Source organism: Micropterus dolomieu, linkage group LG11 (genome assembly GCF_021292245.1).
Source record: "Micropterus dolomieu isolate WLL.071019.BEF.003 ecotype Adirondacks linkage group LG11, ASM2129224v1, whole genome shotgun sequence".
NCBI lineage: Eukaryota > Metazoa > Chordata > Actinopteri > Centrarchiformes > Centrarchidae > Micropterus > Micropterus dolomieu.
In genome coordinates, this window is record NC_060160.1 from 2,309,370 (window position 1) to 2,325,629 (window position 16,260).

The following is a 16,260-nucleotide window of genomic DNA, read 5'->3' on the forward strand; positions in this document are numbered from 1 at the left end:
AGAGAGGAGAAGAGCCTCAGTGTGGAGGATGACATTCTGTCTCTCCGCAGAGAGTCTCTGCTGAATACAACAGAGCAGAATAACATAGAATGGAAAAATCATCTGTCTGGGGAGGAGAGAGAGAGGAAAGATCACTGGTGGAGCAGAAATGAATCAAATCCAGGAGCCAGGACAGAATATAATCTGTCCAAGAAGTCTTGTCTCCTCGGGGGGAAAAGGACTTGGTCGTGTTTGTTGTGGGAGGCGAGAAGATTTGATTAGAGTGGAGAAGAACTGAGTTGGATGTAATAGAATCTCATATCTGAACTTTATGGGAGAGGAAATCAGTTACATTCGCTGTCAGTAGAATAGATCAGGGTAGCTGCAGACATTTTTTTCCCCCACCTCCAACGTCCAGTGTTTTCTACTGGAAGAAAGACAAGGAATGAAGTCTGGACTTGATTTAGCTGTTATTATGTTATTTTCATGATCTTAAACAGTTACTCAACACTAACTAACTTTTTTTGAGTTAGTAAATTATATGTCCAGTCAGTTCCCCCATGTCCGAAAAAAATGCAGCAAATGTGCCCTCTTGAATGCCCTTTTCATAAATAAAACAAGATAATGTGCCCTCTAGGGTGCCCCTTTATGTGACGAAATGTTGTGAAGTGGCCTCAAAGGTGCCCCGTGTGCGAAACATATGATGAGGGGCCCTCTGCAGGGACGGATTACTACAAGGGGTCTACTGGCTGCAAACCCAGGGCCCAAAATCCCAAAGTGCAGAAGTTACGTTGCAAGTTATGTTGAAGTTTCATGTCCAGCTTTCGTCAACGCTCAAAGGCATGAATTTGAGCGTCAAGCAGCACAGAGCAGATGAACCAGGCAGGAAGTCAGACACAGAACGGCGAAGAGAATCCGGTCGATTTTCGAGTAAAACACCCTGTGCAGACTCCCGATCGAACAATAAACACAGTTAAAACAGACAAAAAAATAAACAATGTAACTATGAAGCTACTTAACCATAGTTAAAGCACAAACATTGAGGACAACTGAACAAATCAACAAAATCTGAACAAGTCAGCAAAATCAGGCAGGCAAAACGCCATTAACACATTTTCCTCTAGTTTCGTTGGTTGCTGTAAAATGTACACGCCCTGTGCTCCGCTCTGATTGGTCAGTAGGACTGTAACAATAGGTCATCGCAATTTCAATTTGAAAACGATTAATCGTTCAGCCCTAGTGTGTTGCGTGGAGCATTCAGAGTAACTGTCACACTGTTTCAGGAAAGACATTTTGCTTTTGAATTTGTCACTTGTCGGTTCTGCAAACAAAATTCCCTTCACCTCCATTGTAATGGGAGCCAATCAGAGCTTTATAGGCGGGATCAAGAATGGTGACATCATCTTCTTGTTCCACCAAAGAAAACTCTTAAAGTGGATCAACACGACAGAAGTAATTCTTGTTTTAACCTTCCTCCGTATCAGACCTTTACCTTCTCTTATTGTTTCCTCACACCGCCTTTGCTGTTGGACATGAATATTTTACCCAAGACTTTTTCTCCCTCTTTTGACTGTCTAGACGCTGTTGTCTCGACCTTGACCTCCTCATTTGTAATGTTGGAACAGACCCTCACATAATTTGTGTCCGCATCACGTAAATCCGCAGCTTGTTTCATTAAAAGTTCATGAGCCCGACGCAGGAAATGCACATACACAGAGACACAAAGTTCCTAATTGCCCTGTATGGGATATGACTCCTGAAGTGCATTGAAATGTCCTGGAAACAAAATAGAAGTAAAGAAAAGCAGAGAAACAGTCCATCAGTTAGATAAGTGTCCTACACGTCATGTGATCACATTGTATGTGCTGTCTCAGCCGGCGTCGGCGTCCTCAGTGTGAGGTGTCTGTGTGTTTGGCGGCTCTGCGGCACGCCGGCCTATCTGCGAGCAGTGGGAGACAGACAGACAACAGACTCAGATCAACACTCGTCTGATTGGCCCGGCGGGGGGGAGGGGACGCCGACCGACAGCAAAGGGTATAAGAAAATAAGAGAGAGAGATGGAGGAGGAAGAGGGGTGTTATTCTCTTCTTTTGTGTTTCTATAGATTAAGGAGGTTAAGGAGAATGTAAAGATAAAGCTGACAGACATAGACGCAGAAACTTTGTACGAACTTTCCAGATACGAAATACAGGTTTAACATGTCCACTAATAAAGAAAATTGTATGTTTTCCAATGAAAAATATGTAATTTGACATCATACTGGGCCATTATTTTCACCATATCTCTGAACAAATAGTTGGAAAAGCTCGAGCAGATAATAAATAAACAACAGCCAAAGATCAGCCTACTGGGGAGGAACAACAACCTTTAGATTTGGGTGCTGCTCTCCACAGTGATGTTACATTCATGGCACAGCATGTTTTGGGCATCACCCCCTAAAACCCTGTTAATATAACCTCAGAATCTTTATAGATACCAGTGTTCATGTTTGCCTTTTGACATTTATCTGTAGACATTAATATAAAAAAAAAATAGGCAACATGAGAAACCTCCTCCCTTCTGAGGTGCTTTTTATTCGCACATTAAATCTCAAAAGAAACGTCTCCTCATCAGCTTAATAGGACTAGTTTGCATCACTAATTTGCTTTACTAACCTCACCTCCTCCAGTCACCTCCGTCCTTTCTTTTCCTAACAACCACTTTTTCAGACTCGATTGAAAACTGAAAAATAATTGAATCAGTCTGTACAGGACAGAGATGCAGGCCACGCCAGTTTAGTCTAAGTTTGTACCTGATGTTCTCAACACTGGACAAGTAAGTAGTGATAAAATACACCAGTTACTTTCTATAAATTGAGGGAAAGTTAGGTTACATTGCAGCCAAAAGACGCAGCCTACTGTAGACTGCTCAGCCGTGCAGTCTGAAAGAGAGGGGAGATGTTTGCAAGCGCAAACCTGCTCCACTTTTCCAGCATTTGGGGAAACAGACAGACTGTTCTTGGTCTTTAGAAGCTGACACGCTGTAACCGACACTCACCGTCGATTCGGAGTTACACTGCTCTTGTTACAGCACCTGTCTCGTAGATGTACTGTGAAGAACAAGGAGAGAGGAGGCACGCCGAGCGATGAGTGTTACCATGCTCGCACAGTGCGAGTGAAAATTAGCAGCGCATTGATATAATAATGAGTGCGGGAAATTTTAGTAGCGGTGGTCACAATTCAGCATCGGCGCACTGCAGCTCCTGATATAGGGGGGAAACACTGAACTTAAAGTTAAACTGACATGAACCTCTTACAGTAAAATAAAACAGATTATAATAATATAAAACTTTATTTATATAGCACCTTTCTTAAAAGTATCACAAGGTTTAGCAGAGAAAATAGGGAAAAAAGCAGATAAAGAACAGCAGAATAAAACAATGCATACATCTGGGGGGATATAATTAAGTTTAAAAATGTTAAATGGCAGGAATATCAGCAGCTGCATGTGTGTGATTGATTACGTTGAGGTTGTGGGGCTTTGGAGATGACTCGTTCCCCACAGCAACAGACAGCTGGTAGTGGAGGGGTCTCCCGGGGACAATTTCAGGGACGCAGCCAGGTGTGACGGACGGCCGTGTCTCTGTCGCTCTCTTTTTATCGCTGTCTTTTCACCTTGCTGTTCCCACTCTTTCTTCTTTATTACAGATGTTCATCTAAAGCTACTTTAAGTTTCATAATAATAAATAAATAAAAAGAAAATTAAAGCAGAAAATATAAACGTGGGTGGCGGAAGCTGCAGTCCTCTCTCGTCCTCATTGTACCCAAAAAATCAGCAGCTCAGGTTCCATGTTTTCTATTAAAATGGATTTTAATGAATTTCCAAGGAAACTTTCCTCCCCTCCAGTTCTTTCCTTTCGGACCAGCAGTGTTTGGTGTGACATGTTCACGTAGTCAAACTAATAATTGAGCCTGCTGTGGAAATTAGCTCTCTCACCTCAATCCCCCAAAATGTTTGTGGAACCCTGCACAGAAAATCATTTTGCAATTTGTTCTGGTCTTTACCTTCAGCAGGTGTAGAAATGTTGTTGAACTGCCGCCTCAGTCGTCCAAAAAACTATTTGCATTTCCCATCAGCGCCAACAGATTCTGTTAGCTTCAGGTTCATGTCAAGATGAAGAGGTTTTCAATTTCATCATTAAAACAAATAAATGGCAGGCAAGATAAATTAAGCACCACAAAATCTGAATTGTTGCCATCATAATAAAATAGCTGCATATTATTGGCCTATATTTACTTCATTGAGACTTTCTTTATGTTTATTCAGTATAATGTTCTAAATATCTCTGAAGCATCTACGTTAATGGATCGCATGGAAAGTTCGACATAGTTTCCACAGTGCAACAGCAACAACAACAACAACAACAGTCACGTCACACTCGCCACTCTGCTGTGTTGTTTTATTCACTTATTTTCATTTGCCTACATTTGGCTGTTCTTGGATCGCTGTGAGGCTGCTGCCTTTAAAATAAGCTTTGTAGGTAGGAATTTGGTAGAAATGTGTATTAAGCATAATAAGTGTCAGCAAAGATGGAAACACTACTACTATCCTGTATAAGAGAAGTGGAAAATTAAGACTTATGGCAAATACAGAGCCAAATAAAGTCCACTTTTAGGTAAGATAAAGGTCAGCTGTGCAAGTCTCTGTTTTGCTGTTTCAAATTGAAAGTTTTTTATTTGCTCTGTGGAGATAGAAAAACACGTCCCATATGGACGCTTGGTACCCTTTAGTGTTGCTTTTCCACGTGTAGGGCTCCACGGTCACCCGGGTAAAAGCCCGGTTTCTGACCCATCTCTCCACCCCAACCATCTCCTTACTCTGACTTTTCTGTTATTAATACCGGGCCTACTTTTCGTGTTGAACAGTGATGCGAAAGGGCTTCCCCCAGTGCGTTGAACTATGACGCTAAACGCTGCCGTGTGCGTTGGTACCAGACACGTGACAAAGCGTAGTTACTTGATGCCCTGGGAATAAAAATGGGCTAGGATTGGCTGGGAGTGGTGGAGGAAGGACACATGGACGCAATATCCTCCCTCAGTGTGTGATTTTATTTGCTCTTTTTTTACAAGACAAACAACAGATGAATTGTAATTTGTGGAAAAACTATAAAAAGCCTACCCCTTAAGAGCAGACTTCCAGAAAAAGGAAATTGTTTGGTCCATTGTTTCATTGACGGGTGCTTAAGAGTAAATGAATTCGGATGGAATTAGTGAAAATCTGGACTACGTTTAGAAAAAAATATAGCGATATATATTGGCTTCAGACGCTATATAGACTAAAGTAATGGGACACCTACACATTACTTTTAACATCCTATTCAAAATCCATAGGCATTAATATGCAGTTGGTCCCCCCTCTGCAGCTATAACAGCTTCCACTCTTCTGGGAAGGTTTTCTAGAAGATTTTGGAGTTTTGTCTGTAGGAATTTTTGCCAGAAGAGCATTTGTAAGGTCGGACAACGATGTTGGACTGGAAGGCCTGGCTCGCAGTGTCCGTTCTAGTTCCTCCCAAAGGTGCTGGATAGGGTCGAGGTCAGGGCTCTGTGCGGGCCAGTCAAGTTCTTTCACACCAAACTGGAAAAACCATTTCTTTATGGAGCTGGTTTTGTGCACGGGGGCGTTGTCATATTGAAAGAGGAAAAGACCAAACACAAACTGTTGGAAGAACTGTTTCCTAAGATTGTCTGCTGGAGCGTTAAGATTTCCCTTTACAGATTTTCTAGACATGGGTGTCCCAGTACTTTTGTCACACATAACAGAACAAACAATAGATTTGTTTGTATTTTGTGACTACTGAGCAGGACATTAAACAGCTGTCAGGTGGACAAACCGTAACAGTGTTCAGTAAATTACTTCAAACCTAGCTTGGCATTTTTGTACTAATACACTGAAATGGGAGTACAAGTATTTCCACCCCCCATCAATGTTGGATTATCATTTAAAATCCGGCTTCTATGTGAGAGTTTACAGTAATGAAATAATCAACTTTATTTGGTCATATATAATTTTATACACAGTATAATTACATGTGGAATTTGTTCTCTGCCCATCCAAGTTAGGAACAGGGACCTTCAGCAGTGGACTCGAACCGGCAACCTCCGGTCTTTAAGCAAAGTCCCCAGGGACTGAGCTAATGCCGCCCCCTTATTAACTAAGCTGTAAGATAATAAACACCTGAGCAACCATGCTGCTCTCACTCCCAGCAGTTCTGTCCTTACGCTTGTGTTTGCCTTGTGCTCTGGAGGCATAAGAATCAGACCTTTTGCCCGTAACATATTAATCATCGAAGCCAAACATCGTCTGCCGGGAGTTTGAGTCCGAATCCATCAGCGTCGTCCTTCAGAAAGCCCCGTCAGCTGAACGGTAATTATCCAGTGGTGAAGAGCTGAACCACAGGAGGAAGAGATGAAGCAGATATCAGAGGCGGTTATCCAGGCGGCAGAGGATCAGATCAGGCGTTTCAGCTCCCAGCAGGCCTTTCTGCCCCTCAGGAGCCTTACTGGTTTAGAGACATCAAAGCAGCCGTAAGCAGCCCAGTGCATGCTGGTCGATATCCAAACCAACGGCGCTCCCCCTGCTGCTGTTCACGCCTACATCCTCTTCCTCCTCTGTCCTTCGCTATCCACTTCTTCTCCCCTTATTCGCTGCGTTTCTTCTCAAGCTTAACCTCTCGTCTCATCTGTACTTCTCGTACTCTTCATCGTTTTTCTCTCAATCTGTTCCTCTTCCCTCCTTTACTCCTTTACTCCTCTCATCTTTCTTTCCCTTTTCATTCCTTCTTTCACCTTTCTTTTTCGCTCCTTTCGTCTTACCTTTCCTTCCCTTCCTTCCACCCTCCCCTTTAATCTGCTTTTCATCCTTGCCTTCCTTTCTCCTTTCCTCTAATCCTTTCCTAAGTTTAACTTCCTTTCCTGTCCTCAAATATTTTGCATATAAACTTTTTTCCTTTCCTTTCCTCTGCTCTCCATTCTTTTCGTTTCCTTTCTACCCCTCCAGTCTTCTTTCCTTCCCATTCCTTTTGTTTTCCTTTACTTTTCTCCTTTCCTTTCCTCTGCTCTCCATTCTTTTCGTTTCCTTTCTACCCCTCCAGTCTTCTTTCCTTCCCATTCCTTTTGTTTTCCTTTACTTTTCTCCTTTCCTTTCTCCCTCTGCTCTTGTCATGTTTCCTTCCCTTCTCTTTCCTTCCCTCTAACCTTTCCTTTCTTTCCTTCCTTCCATCCTCCCCTTTAATCTGCTCTTCACCTTTGCCTTCCTTTCTCCTTTCCCCTAATCCTTTCGTAAGTTTAATTTCCTTTCCTGTCCTCTGCTCTCCTTTCTTTTCATTTCCTTTTTTCCCTCTAGTCTTCTCTCCGTCCCGTTCCTTTTGTTTTTCCCACTTCTCTCCTTTCCTTTCTCCCTCTCCTCTTGTCATCTTTCCTTTCCTTCTCCTTCATTTCCTCTAGTCCCATCTGCTCTCTTCTTTCCTTCCCCTCCTTTAATCTCCTTTCCTTGCCATTCCTCACCTCTCCTCCTCTTCCTCCTCCTACACTCCCCGCCCTTCTCTTCCTCTCCTCACATCAATACTTTTTTGATTTCCATCTCTCCTCCATAATGAGCGGTGCAGAGATGGACGGAATCATATTGATGTTTTTAAAAATTCTTTAAGGTCCGTGGTTGTAATTAACATACTGCAGCTCAATCGGTCAAGGTTTGCATCTCACACTTTATACACAAACACGTAAACACTTCTAAAGCGTATAAGATGTGCACAAACACACACGCACTCTGGATCATTACAGGCGAGCAGGCTCACCTATCCCCATACGAAGACACACACACACACACACACAGATCCGATGCAGCGATTTGTAGGCGAGGTGTAAGCATGGATGCACACATGTGGCAAGTCATTTCCATCAGATTTACCTTCTCGCCGCAGCCTCCTTCACTCTGCCATTAGTTTTCTAGATGGCTCTCAGTGAAAGATATGAAAACAACATTCGATGTATAAAATATTAGAATTGTCTTCTTGATGATCTGCTGTCACAGTTGCGCTTGTTATTCGGATGGGATGTTTGAGGTCTGACTGGAAAGAATGAATTTAAGAGCTCACGTTGCTGTATGTATGTCAGTTTTATGTAAATGACTTTCCCGTTCTCTCTCTCTCTCTCTCTCTCTGTCTTTGTGTGTTGCCCGCACGCTCTCTGTGGCTGGATTGTATCCAGACTACATAAAATCCAGGTTGCAGCTCCACGCTGACCTTTGTGTGTTTGTGTTCGCAGTGCTTTTCTCTGTGGAAGCATCTGCCTGCTGAAACCACAGACTGGTAGAATATACAAGAGATGCAAAACCGCTCAGATACTGAATGGTATCGAGAACAGATTTGATTTAATAAATGAAAATAAACTATGTATGGTATGTGTTTTACCTCTTGCTGCTCATTACAGCACACAGTATTAGTTTATTATTATGCATTGATTTAATATTTTTGTTTTTAGCAAATGAAGTTATATATTGATGTTGAAGTGACAGCACCTCTTGCAGCTCTGAGAGTTTTAAATTGTTTTGGAGCAACACAACTTTTTAGGAAGGAGGCTGAGATGAAAGGTTGGGGCCAAAAAGCACGTGACTCTTACACCAAAGACTGTTCACTTCCTACCAATGGTCAACTTCGGTTTCTTTAAGTTACGACCAGAATCTCTTCCTATAATCATCCAAGAATTTTTTAGACAGCTGACCAGGAAACAAATAAATCACGTTTGTAATGGTGATTTGAACAGCATTAATAATATTTTCATAACCATAAACACGATAATCATGCTTTAGTTTCAAACAAATGAAATATATCATCTGTGAACATTTTGCAGCTTTGCAGATATGTTCATTAAAAACATTCCACTGATAAAGAGGTTGCTAACACTTAATGCAAAAGTGCCCTCAGCCAAACATACATAAGTGAAAAGAAAGGTTGGACTCGGACTTTAGATGAGGCCTTGTGAGAAGCTTTGTGTCAAGACAGTGTTTGTGCGGCAATTAATTTAAGGTTCAGAATTATTCACCACAGTTTTCTCCACCGGCTCTCTCTCACACCTCAGAAGCTACATAAATACAACAATGCAATCTGAAATGTGTTTTAGATGTTGCACAAACAACCATGCTGCGTGGTTACGTGTGAAACCACAGCACTCGTGGAGAGACTACCATGTGCTCTGTTACAGGAGTCTCCTTCGCCTGAGTTATGTTAACTTCACTGATCTTAATCGCAGGAGCGACGCTCTTGTTAAATTCACTCAGATTGCATTTGCCGTTGCGAGAAAATGCGTAAGCTTTAACATGGAAATCAGATTGCTTTCTCTCCTTGTCAAAATGGTTCTCAGAACTGAATAAATTCATACAGAAAATAACATGTTCTGAGAAACACAACCAGTTCATCAAGCTAAAGTCTCTAATGTAATGTTTTGTTGTATATATTGTTTAATTTTATTTACTTGAAACAGTTTCGTTGTCTTTATGTTAAAAAAAAATGGCAACATGGCGTTATGTTTCTTTCAGAAGATGTTTTATATTTTAGGACAGGGAACGTAGGACGTAGGAAGGAGTCTGAGGAGTCCTCATTTTGCAAAATATGCTTGTTTGCAGTCAAACCACAATTTCTACGCAGATCAAAATTAAACCCCCTAAAATCCACCGTTCAGGAGCTCTAAAGCTCTCGTATGTCCGTGTTGTATTTTGTATCAAACCTTGAAACCGCTCTATAAGGACAGGACTTTAGGGATGATGCATGTGTAACAGGAGCTTCTTTGCGTTATGTACAAGCACCACAGGCTAGTATTCCCAGTTGAGTTGTGTTGGTCTGATAATGGACAAACAGTGCGTTTACTGGACTGTTCTTGAGTCTGGGGGGGGGGGGGGGGGGGGGGCCAAGACACCGAACCCCTTGTTGCTCCAGAGGCGTGCGACCTCTGACACATATAGCAATTTTAAATTGCCTTGGATAAAAGTGTCAGCTAAATGAATAAATGTAAATTATTGCTGCTCTTACTAGTATGTATTGTCAGTTGTTGTATTTGATGCTTGTGTGTTGTTTCTCGCTTTGGATAAAAGCGATGTAAAACTCATCCTCTGCAATGATGACACTAGATATATAAAAACACTTGTTACCACACACACAGCTTGGTAGTTGGCTAAGTTAGCTAGCATCATAGCCTAAATGATTTATGTAAATTGACAGTTGCACTTCATCTTTGTCCAGATTTAACCTCCTCTAGGTATGTAATTTACATCAATATAAAGAACAAAAATTAACAATCTCTTAAAATAATCTGTACAGTGTTATAAAACATGACTTACCCCTTACCTTACCCCTTAAACTGCGAAGAACGTAATGTGCCTCATTCCCTTCGGGACGACCGCACGCTTATTTTAGAGTTCTTGGACAGCGTGCTTGAGGTTTTTTTAATTTCATGTCACCTCAAACACATGATGCTGCAGGTGTTGGAGACATCGTCTGTCGCTTCAGTCACTATCTCACGTGAAGAATTTAACAGGCTGTCGGTGTACAGACATTTTTGATCTTCCTCTTCTCTTTTTTGTTTCGCCTCTTAAAAAAACGGTTTCTTCTCTGATCTTCTTATGTCATTCTTCTTCTTCACCTCCATCTCTCCTTCACGACTGAAGGTTTAAACATCTCCTTTAAGCTGTGTCCTCTGCTCCTCTTCAGGAGGGATGGAGATCTAATGTTGGGCGGGAGGGGGGGGGTATCAACAGTGGACCAGACACGTGGATTCTCCTGTTCTTCCAACATTTTACACCCCAAACAAAATCAGGATATGAACTTAAACAACAAGATTTTTTTTTTCTGAGTCTCTGTAATTTGGATTGGTGAGTTTCAGGCGGAGATTTTTCAGTTTTGCACTTCATCTCCTCCTTAATCCTCCTCTCAGCCAGTAGATGGCAGTAGCTTTCTACCAAGCAACGAGCGGCCTGTTGTGTTTCCTGTCGTCTCCTCTGTCCGTCTGTCTGTGCGCTCTCACGAAGGGCAACCTGCCAGCGATGGAGACATACATGTTCAAGTGTCATTCATGCCAATCTCTTTTTCATCCCCTTCTCATTCTGTCTTCATCTCAGTGTATCTCTTACTCTCTGTCTCTCCAACCCTTTCTTTCTTTCTTTCTTTCTTTCTGTCAGTCTTAATTTCCTGTTTTTCATTTTGTCTTTTTCATCCTCTTTTTGCTTTCTTTTCGTCTTTCCTTTTCCTCTCCCCTCTCCATCTCTTGTTATCTTTCCAACCTCTTCCTCTTCCTCTTGCATTTGCAATGTTTGTTTCCTCCTCCTCCCATTTTTTTTTTTATCTTTCTACTTCTTTTCAGTTCCGGTTTTATCTTTCATTACTCTTGCAGAGTTTGTTTCTTTCTTAGTTTGTCTTTTTACTCTTTTTGTCGCTCCTTTTCTCCTCTTTTCCTTCTCCATTTTATTTCTTTTCTGGATTTGTTTGCAACATGTTTCCCTCAACTGTCTCTCGTCTTTTTTCATCTATTGTCTCTTTTTATCCTCTCTCAGTCCAAATGTTCTCTTTTTACCTTCCTATATTGTATATTGTTTTTCACTTTTCGCTGTCTTCCTTCTTCCTTTCTTCTCCTTTATTTCCCCCCCTGTATCTCTGGCTGGATCTCTGTGTATTTACCCTAATGTGTGTTTAACTGTTTCGTCCTGCGGGTCTCGTTTTTTGTTCCCTTTCTGTCCTTGAATTAATTCATCTGGTATCAGCTCTGAAACCCCGTCCAGCCGCTCCTCCTCTCCTCTCCAGTGTTTTATCCTTTCCTCTTCCTCTCCTCCTTCCAATCTGTTGCTTTTTCTCCCTTTCCACTCTCCCTCTCTCTCCCTGTTGCATGCCATTACCTGTTGGATTTCTTTTTTACCTTGTTAGGATTTTCCTTCGATTCAACAATTAAAATTTTGACTACTGATTTATTTTGCTCTAGTCTTATATGCCTTTTTGTACTCTTTCTCTCTCTCTCTCTCCATCCTCTGCAGAGTTTGTGTGTGTGTGTCGTGTTTGGACGCGACTCCCGCAGCTCAGGACAGCAGTGTTTATTCATGCTATTAACATTTTTTTTTTAATCATCTGACTGAATCCTCTCTCTCTCTCTCTCTCTCTCTGTGTCCCTCTGCCTCTCTCGTCCCCAGTGTTTTGTGCAGCAGTTGGACGGGTTCATCTTGTGGCTGCAGGAGGCGCTGGACAGCACAGAAAACTGGACGCAGCCCAGACAGGATCTGGAGAGCCTGAGGGTGTACCTGGACACACACCTGGTGAGAAACACACAGACACGCACATTTATAATTTTGTGAGGACCCTGATTAACAAAATGTATTCCTTTACCCCTCATGGAAACCCTTACCTAACTCTAACCTTAAAACTAAGTCTTGACCCTCAACCAACCCTCTAAAGGTCTAAAAAATGGTGCTCACCAAGATACAATGGTCCACACACACACTGTCAAAGCTTATGTACATTTAAGTATAAAAGTGCAGGAGTGCTACGTGAAATGACATGTCTGCACACACAGTGCACACACGGCTGTGTGAACGCATATTTGCATACATGCATATGGATGTGCTCATGTGTTTTAACAGCAGCATCATTTCACCTACTGCTGCTACAAAGTTTGAACGTTGACTCTGTTTAAAGCAGATTCTCAACTAAGAGCAACACTTTCACTCATCTGAAGACAACACAAATCTGTTGTTCTATTCAAACCAATGCTTCAGATTCAGAACTCGTTTTATTACCTTTAATTAATATGTTAATATGGCATGTAGTACAAATAACGCAATAGAATAATGATTTACACTGCCTCAAGGCAAGTTTATTTGTATAGCACATTTTAACAACAAGGCAATTAAAAGAGCTTTACATAAAACATAAAAGCAAGCTAGGGAAATATAAGAAGACATTTGAATATAATTTTAAAATAGAAAATGAAAACACGACAGTAAAAATTACAGTGCAGTGCAAGGCAGGAACTGAGTGCTATAGGAAGTACTTGGACGATTCCCCCATTTTACTTTTCAAATTTCGTTGTTTTAAAGTAGAAACCACCAAATCACTGCTTACTGGTCGTCGTCTATGACACTTTATATAATCAAAGCATGAATGTGTTACTGTTAAATAAATCTAAATGTGATCCTGTCAGCTTAATTCATGCTTTATTTCATCTTGTTACATGAATAATTGTGTATAGTTATCTAAAGAGTCGAGGATTACAGAACTATGTGTGCACAAAGTTCACGAGGAAGTCCTGAAACCGGTTCGGATTTTAGGGCAGACATTGGGATTTGAACACAAGAGCTTATCAATGTTCGTGTTGAGAAGATCATTCAGAGGTTGTTTAGAAAAAATAGCTATAAGCTAAATATCCTCTCTTATATAGACACCTTATTTTGAAAACCGGACGTTGTCACATGTGTTTCCTCCACACGCTAAATTCATCCAGTCCGACCCGGTTTGATAAATAATGTTGTATGTGGTTCTCGTACGGCGTAACATGAAGACTTCACAGCCTCTCTTCAGGTAGGACTCTCATACTGCAACACTTGTCCTTTTTAAAGAGACAGTTTTGCGTGCACCTCCAAATAATGCTTTTAAACGCTATAATATCCTTTGTGGACTTCATCAATGGGGATACATGATTCGAAGTATATATATTTTATGAACGTTTAGAGTTGTTAATATTTTATTACACTCAGTAGAAGTACCATTCACTGAGATTCAGCAAAAATATGCGGTGATAACCCCGTTTGACAGCAGAAACAGCTGATCAGACGTGAGTCACAAGTTCGCTACGTCAGAACTTATTCGGAAAAAGTGTTTCAATCTCTTTAGCGCATTTACTCTTTTTCGATAAAGGCAAAAACCACCTCAAGCGAGCGTAAAAACATTTTTGCGAAATTAAGGATTTTTGCCATTTCCATCAACCTTTTCTGATGCGATACTTCAAAATGCTAATTAAAAAACGTTGATGGGAAAACGGCTACAGTAACTTCTGACAAGCCAAAATACAGCATTCAGCGTTCATCTACTGTGTTTATGTATTAGTGATTATTATGTGGGGCTGGTAGACCAGTGCAAAAGTATATTTACTGGATATTGTTTTATTTATATTTAGCTGTCATTCACAGTGACCAGTACTGAGCTTGACAGTAGAGTAAGAACATACTTGTCAAAGGTCAGTGGTTACTGGATCCTGCAACCACAGAGCGATGATGTTAGAGAGGGATGATGGGAAAATAACAATGAGCTGAGGGATGAGCACACAAACACTGTAGCGAACACAGACTGTTTCCCATTTCATCTTCTCTGCTTTTATCCTGATTTCTCTTTTTGTGTTCCAATTTGTTCCCATCTGCATCTCCTTTCTCCTCCTCCTTCTCTTTTACCGTCTCCGCTCTCTCCTTTCATTCTCCTGCCATTTTATCTGTTTGTTATTTTCTGACCATCTGCCCCGCACTTGCTCCCTTTTCTTCTTCTCTTCTTTTAATCTCTCTATCTTCATTTCTTTATTCTACTAAATAGAAACACTCCTCCTGTGTGTTTCTTAAATTTTTAACACACACACACACACACACACACATCCTACAAAACAACCCAAGCGCCTATAGATCAGCGAGTGCAGCGTCACTGTATAGAAACACACAAACACACATAGATGAGAAGCACTTTGACAATTACTCACACTCTTTATGGCAAACATATGGGCTTCACACACACACACACACACACACACACACTCACTCATCAAAAATGCATTCAAGAGTACAACGAAATGAGACATGAACACACACACACACACACACAGACATCGCATATCAACGTAAAAACCAATTGATGCACAATGCTAAGTGTGTACACACACACACACACACACACACACACACTAAGACAAACAAACAGATTGTATTTGCATAAAAGTCTACAAATGCAAACATATATGCACAACAGTAGGCATGTGTTTTAGCTACACACGCGCACACACACACACGCACACACGCACACACACACACACACACACCCAGAGGTTCTATTTGCATATATTTGCATGTTCCTAGACAGATTTCCAAATCAGCATCTCCATATCCGTCCCTGCAGAACAGCATCATGCACACGGATTTACACACACACACACACACACACACACACCATGTTGCCTTATCTAGATATTTTGCGTGTGTGTTTGTTTTTGGTTTGTTTACAGGTGTCGACTTTGTTGTGGGTGCCAGCAGTGCTAACGTTAGCGGCGGTTAGCTTCAATTAGAATTCCCGGCTCCTAATTGGCACGTCTCGTTAAATAAAGCAAGAGGATGAAAAAGCATCGCTAATAGGACTTTGAACTGCTACGCTGTTGATAGCGTGTTAGCTAACCGACTCTGTGTTTGTGTGTGTGTGTTGATAGTCACACTTGCACTTTGTAGTTATTAGTGTGTGTGTTTGGGTGTATAATTGTGCGTGTGTGTTTTGTTGATTACAGCAGAGAGATGTGCTCTCTCTCTCTCTCTCTCTCTCCTCTTTGTCTGTCTCTATATCAATCTCTGCTTCTTCTGAGTTTTCTTTCTTTTCATATTTCTCTCTCTCTCTCTCTGACAAAATGTGTTAACGTTTTACTAATTTGCGTCGCCAAAGACATTTTTGAGGAAATGGAACTGACGACTAGAAAACAATCTCTGGCAATGTTTTTCTAATTTAGGAAGTGTGACATTTACGTACTAAACAAAAGACATAGGGAGGAGTCAAAGCACAAGGGGTTCACATCCTGCGCCCCATGTGTTGTTAGCTTTGAGCCACTTAAACACTTGGTTAAGTAAAAGTTGTGGTTTTACCGAACCAAAGCTTAAAACTGAAATTTAAAAAACAAAATCAACACGTCCCATCCCGTGCTTCAGGTCACTGTTGACTTTTTTTAATATCTAACTAACCATACTATAATTTATAACAAACTTTAACCAAAGCTTTAGTAGCCTAAGGTGCAAGCTTGTGTTGGATAATGATAAATAGACTGAATTAGTCCCACATACATTTGAAGAATCAGTGAATCTTTCCTTTTGTAAACTCTTCAACAATAAAGTTAGAACTCCAGAAGTGGACTGGTCACAGCCTGAAAGTGGCTCACGTGTGCAAAATAATAATACGACATCACACGCAACACGCTGTGAAGAAAACATGGAGGTTAGCGCATACTTACTAACAGTCACGGTTTACATGGGAGACTC

The 16,260-nt window shown here is 41.1% G+C and overlaps 2 protein-coding genes across 2 annotated transcripts in view; one reads left to right on the forward strand and one right to left on the reverse strand.

Moving 5' to 3' along the window:
• Positions 1 to 16,260, reverse strand: part of kcnh5b (potassium voltage-gated channel, subfamily H (eag-related), member 5b) — a 1,142,829-nt gene that overhangs the window by 684,522 nt on the left and 442,047 nt on the right. The window lies entirely within an intron of this gene.
• Positions 1 to 16,260, forward strand: part of akap6 (A kinase (PRKA) anchor protein 6) — a 207,656-nt gene that overhangs the window by 14,830 nt on the left and 176,566 nt on the right. The window contains exon 9 of the mRNA XM_046062163.1: positions 12,184 to 12,306. Within this exon, the coding sequence (XP_045918119.1) occupies positions 12,184 to 12,306 (123 nt within the window). The remainder of the gene's footprint in view (positions 1 to 12,183; positions 12,307 to 16,260) is intronic.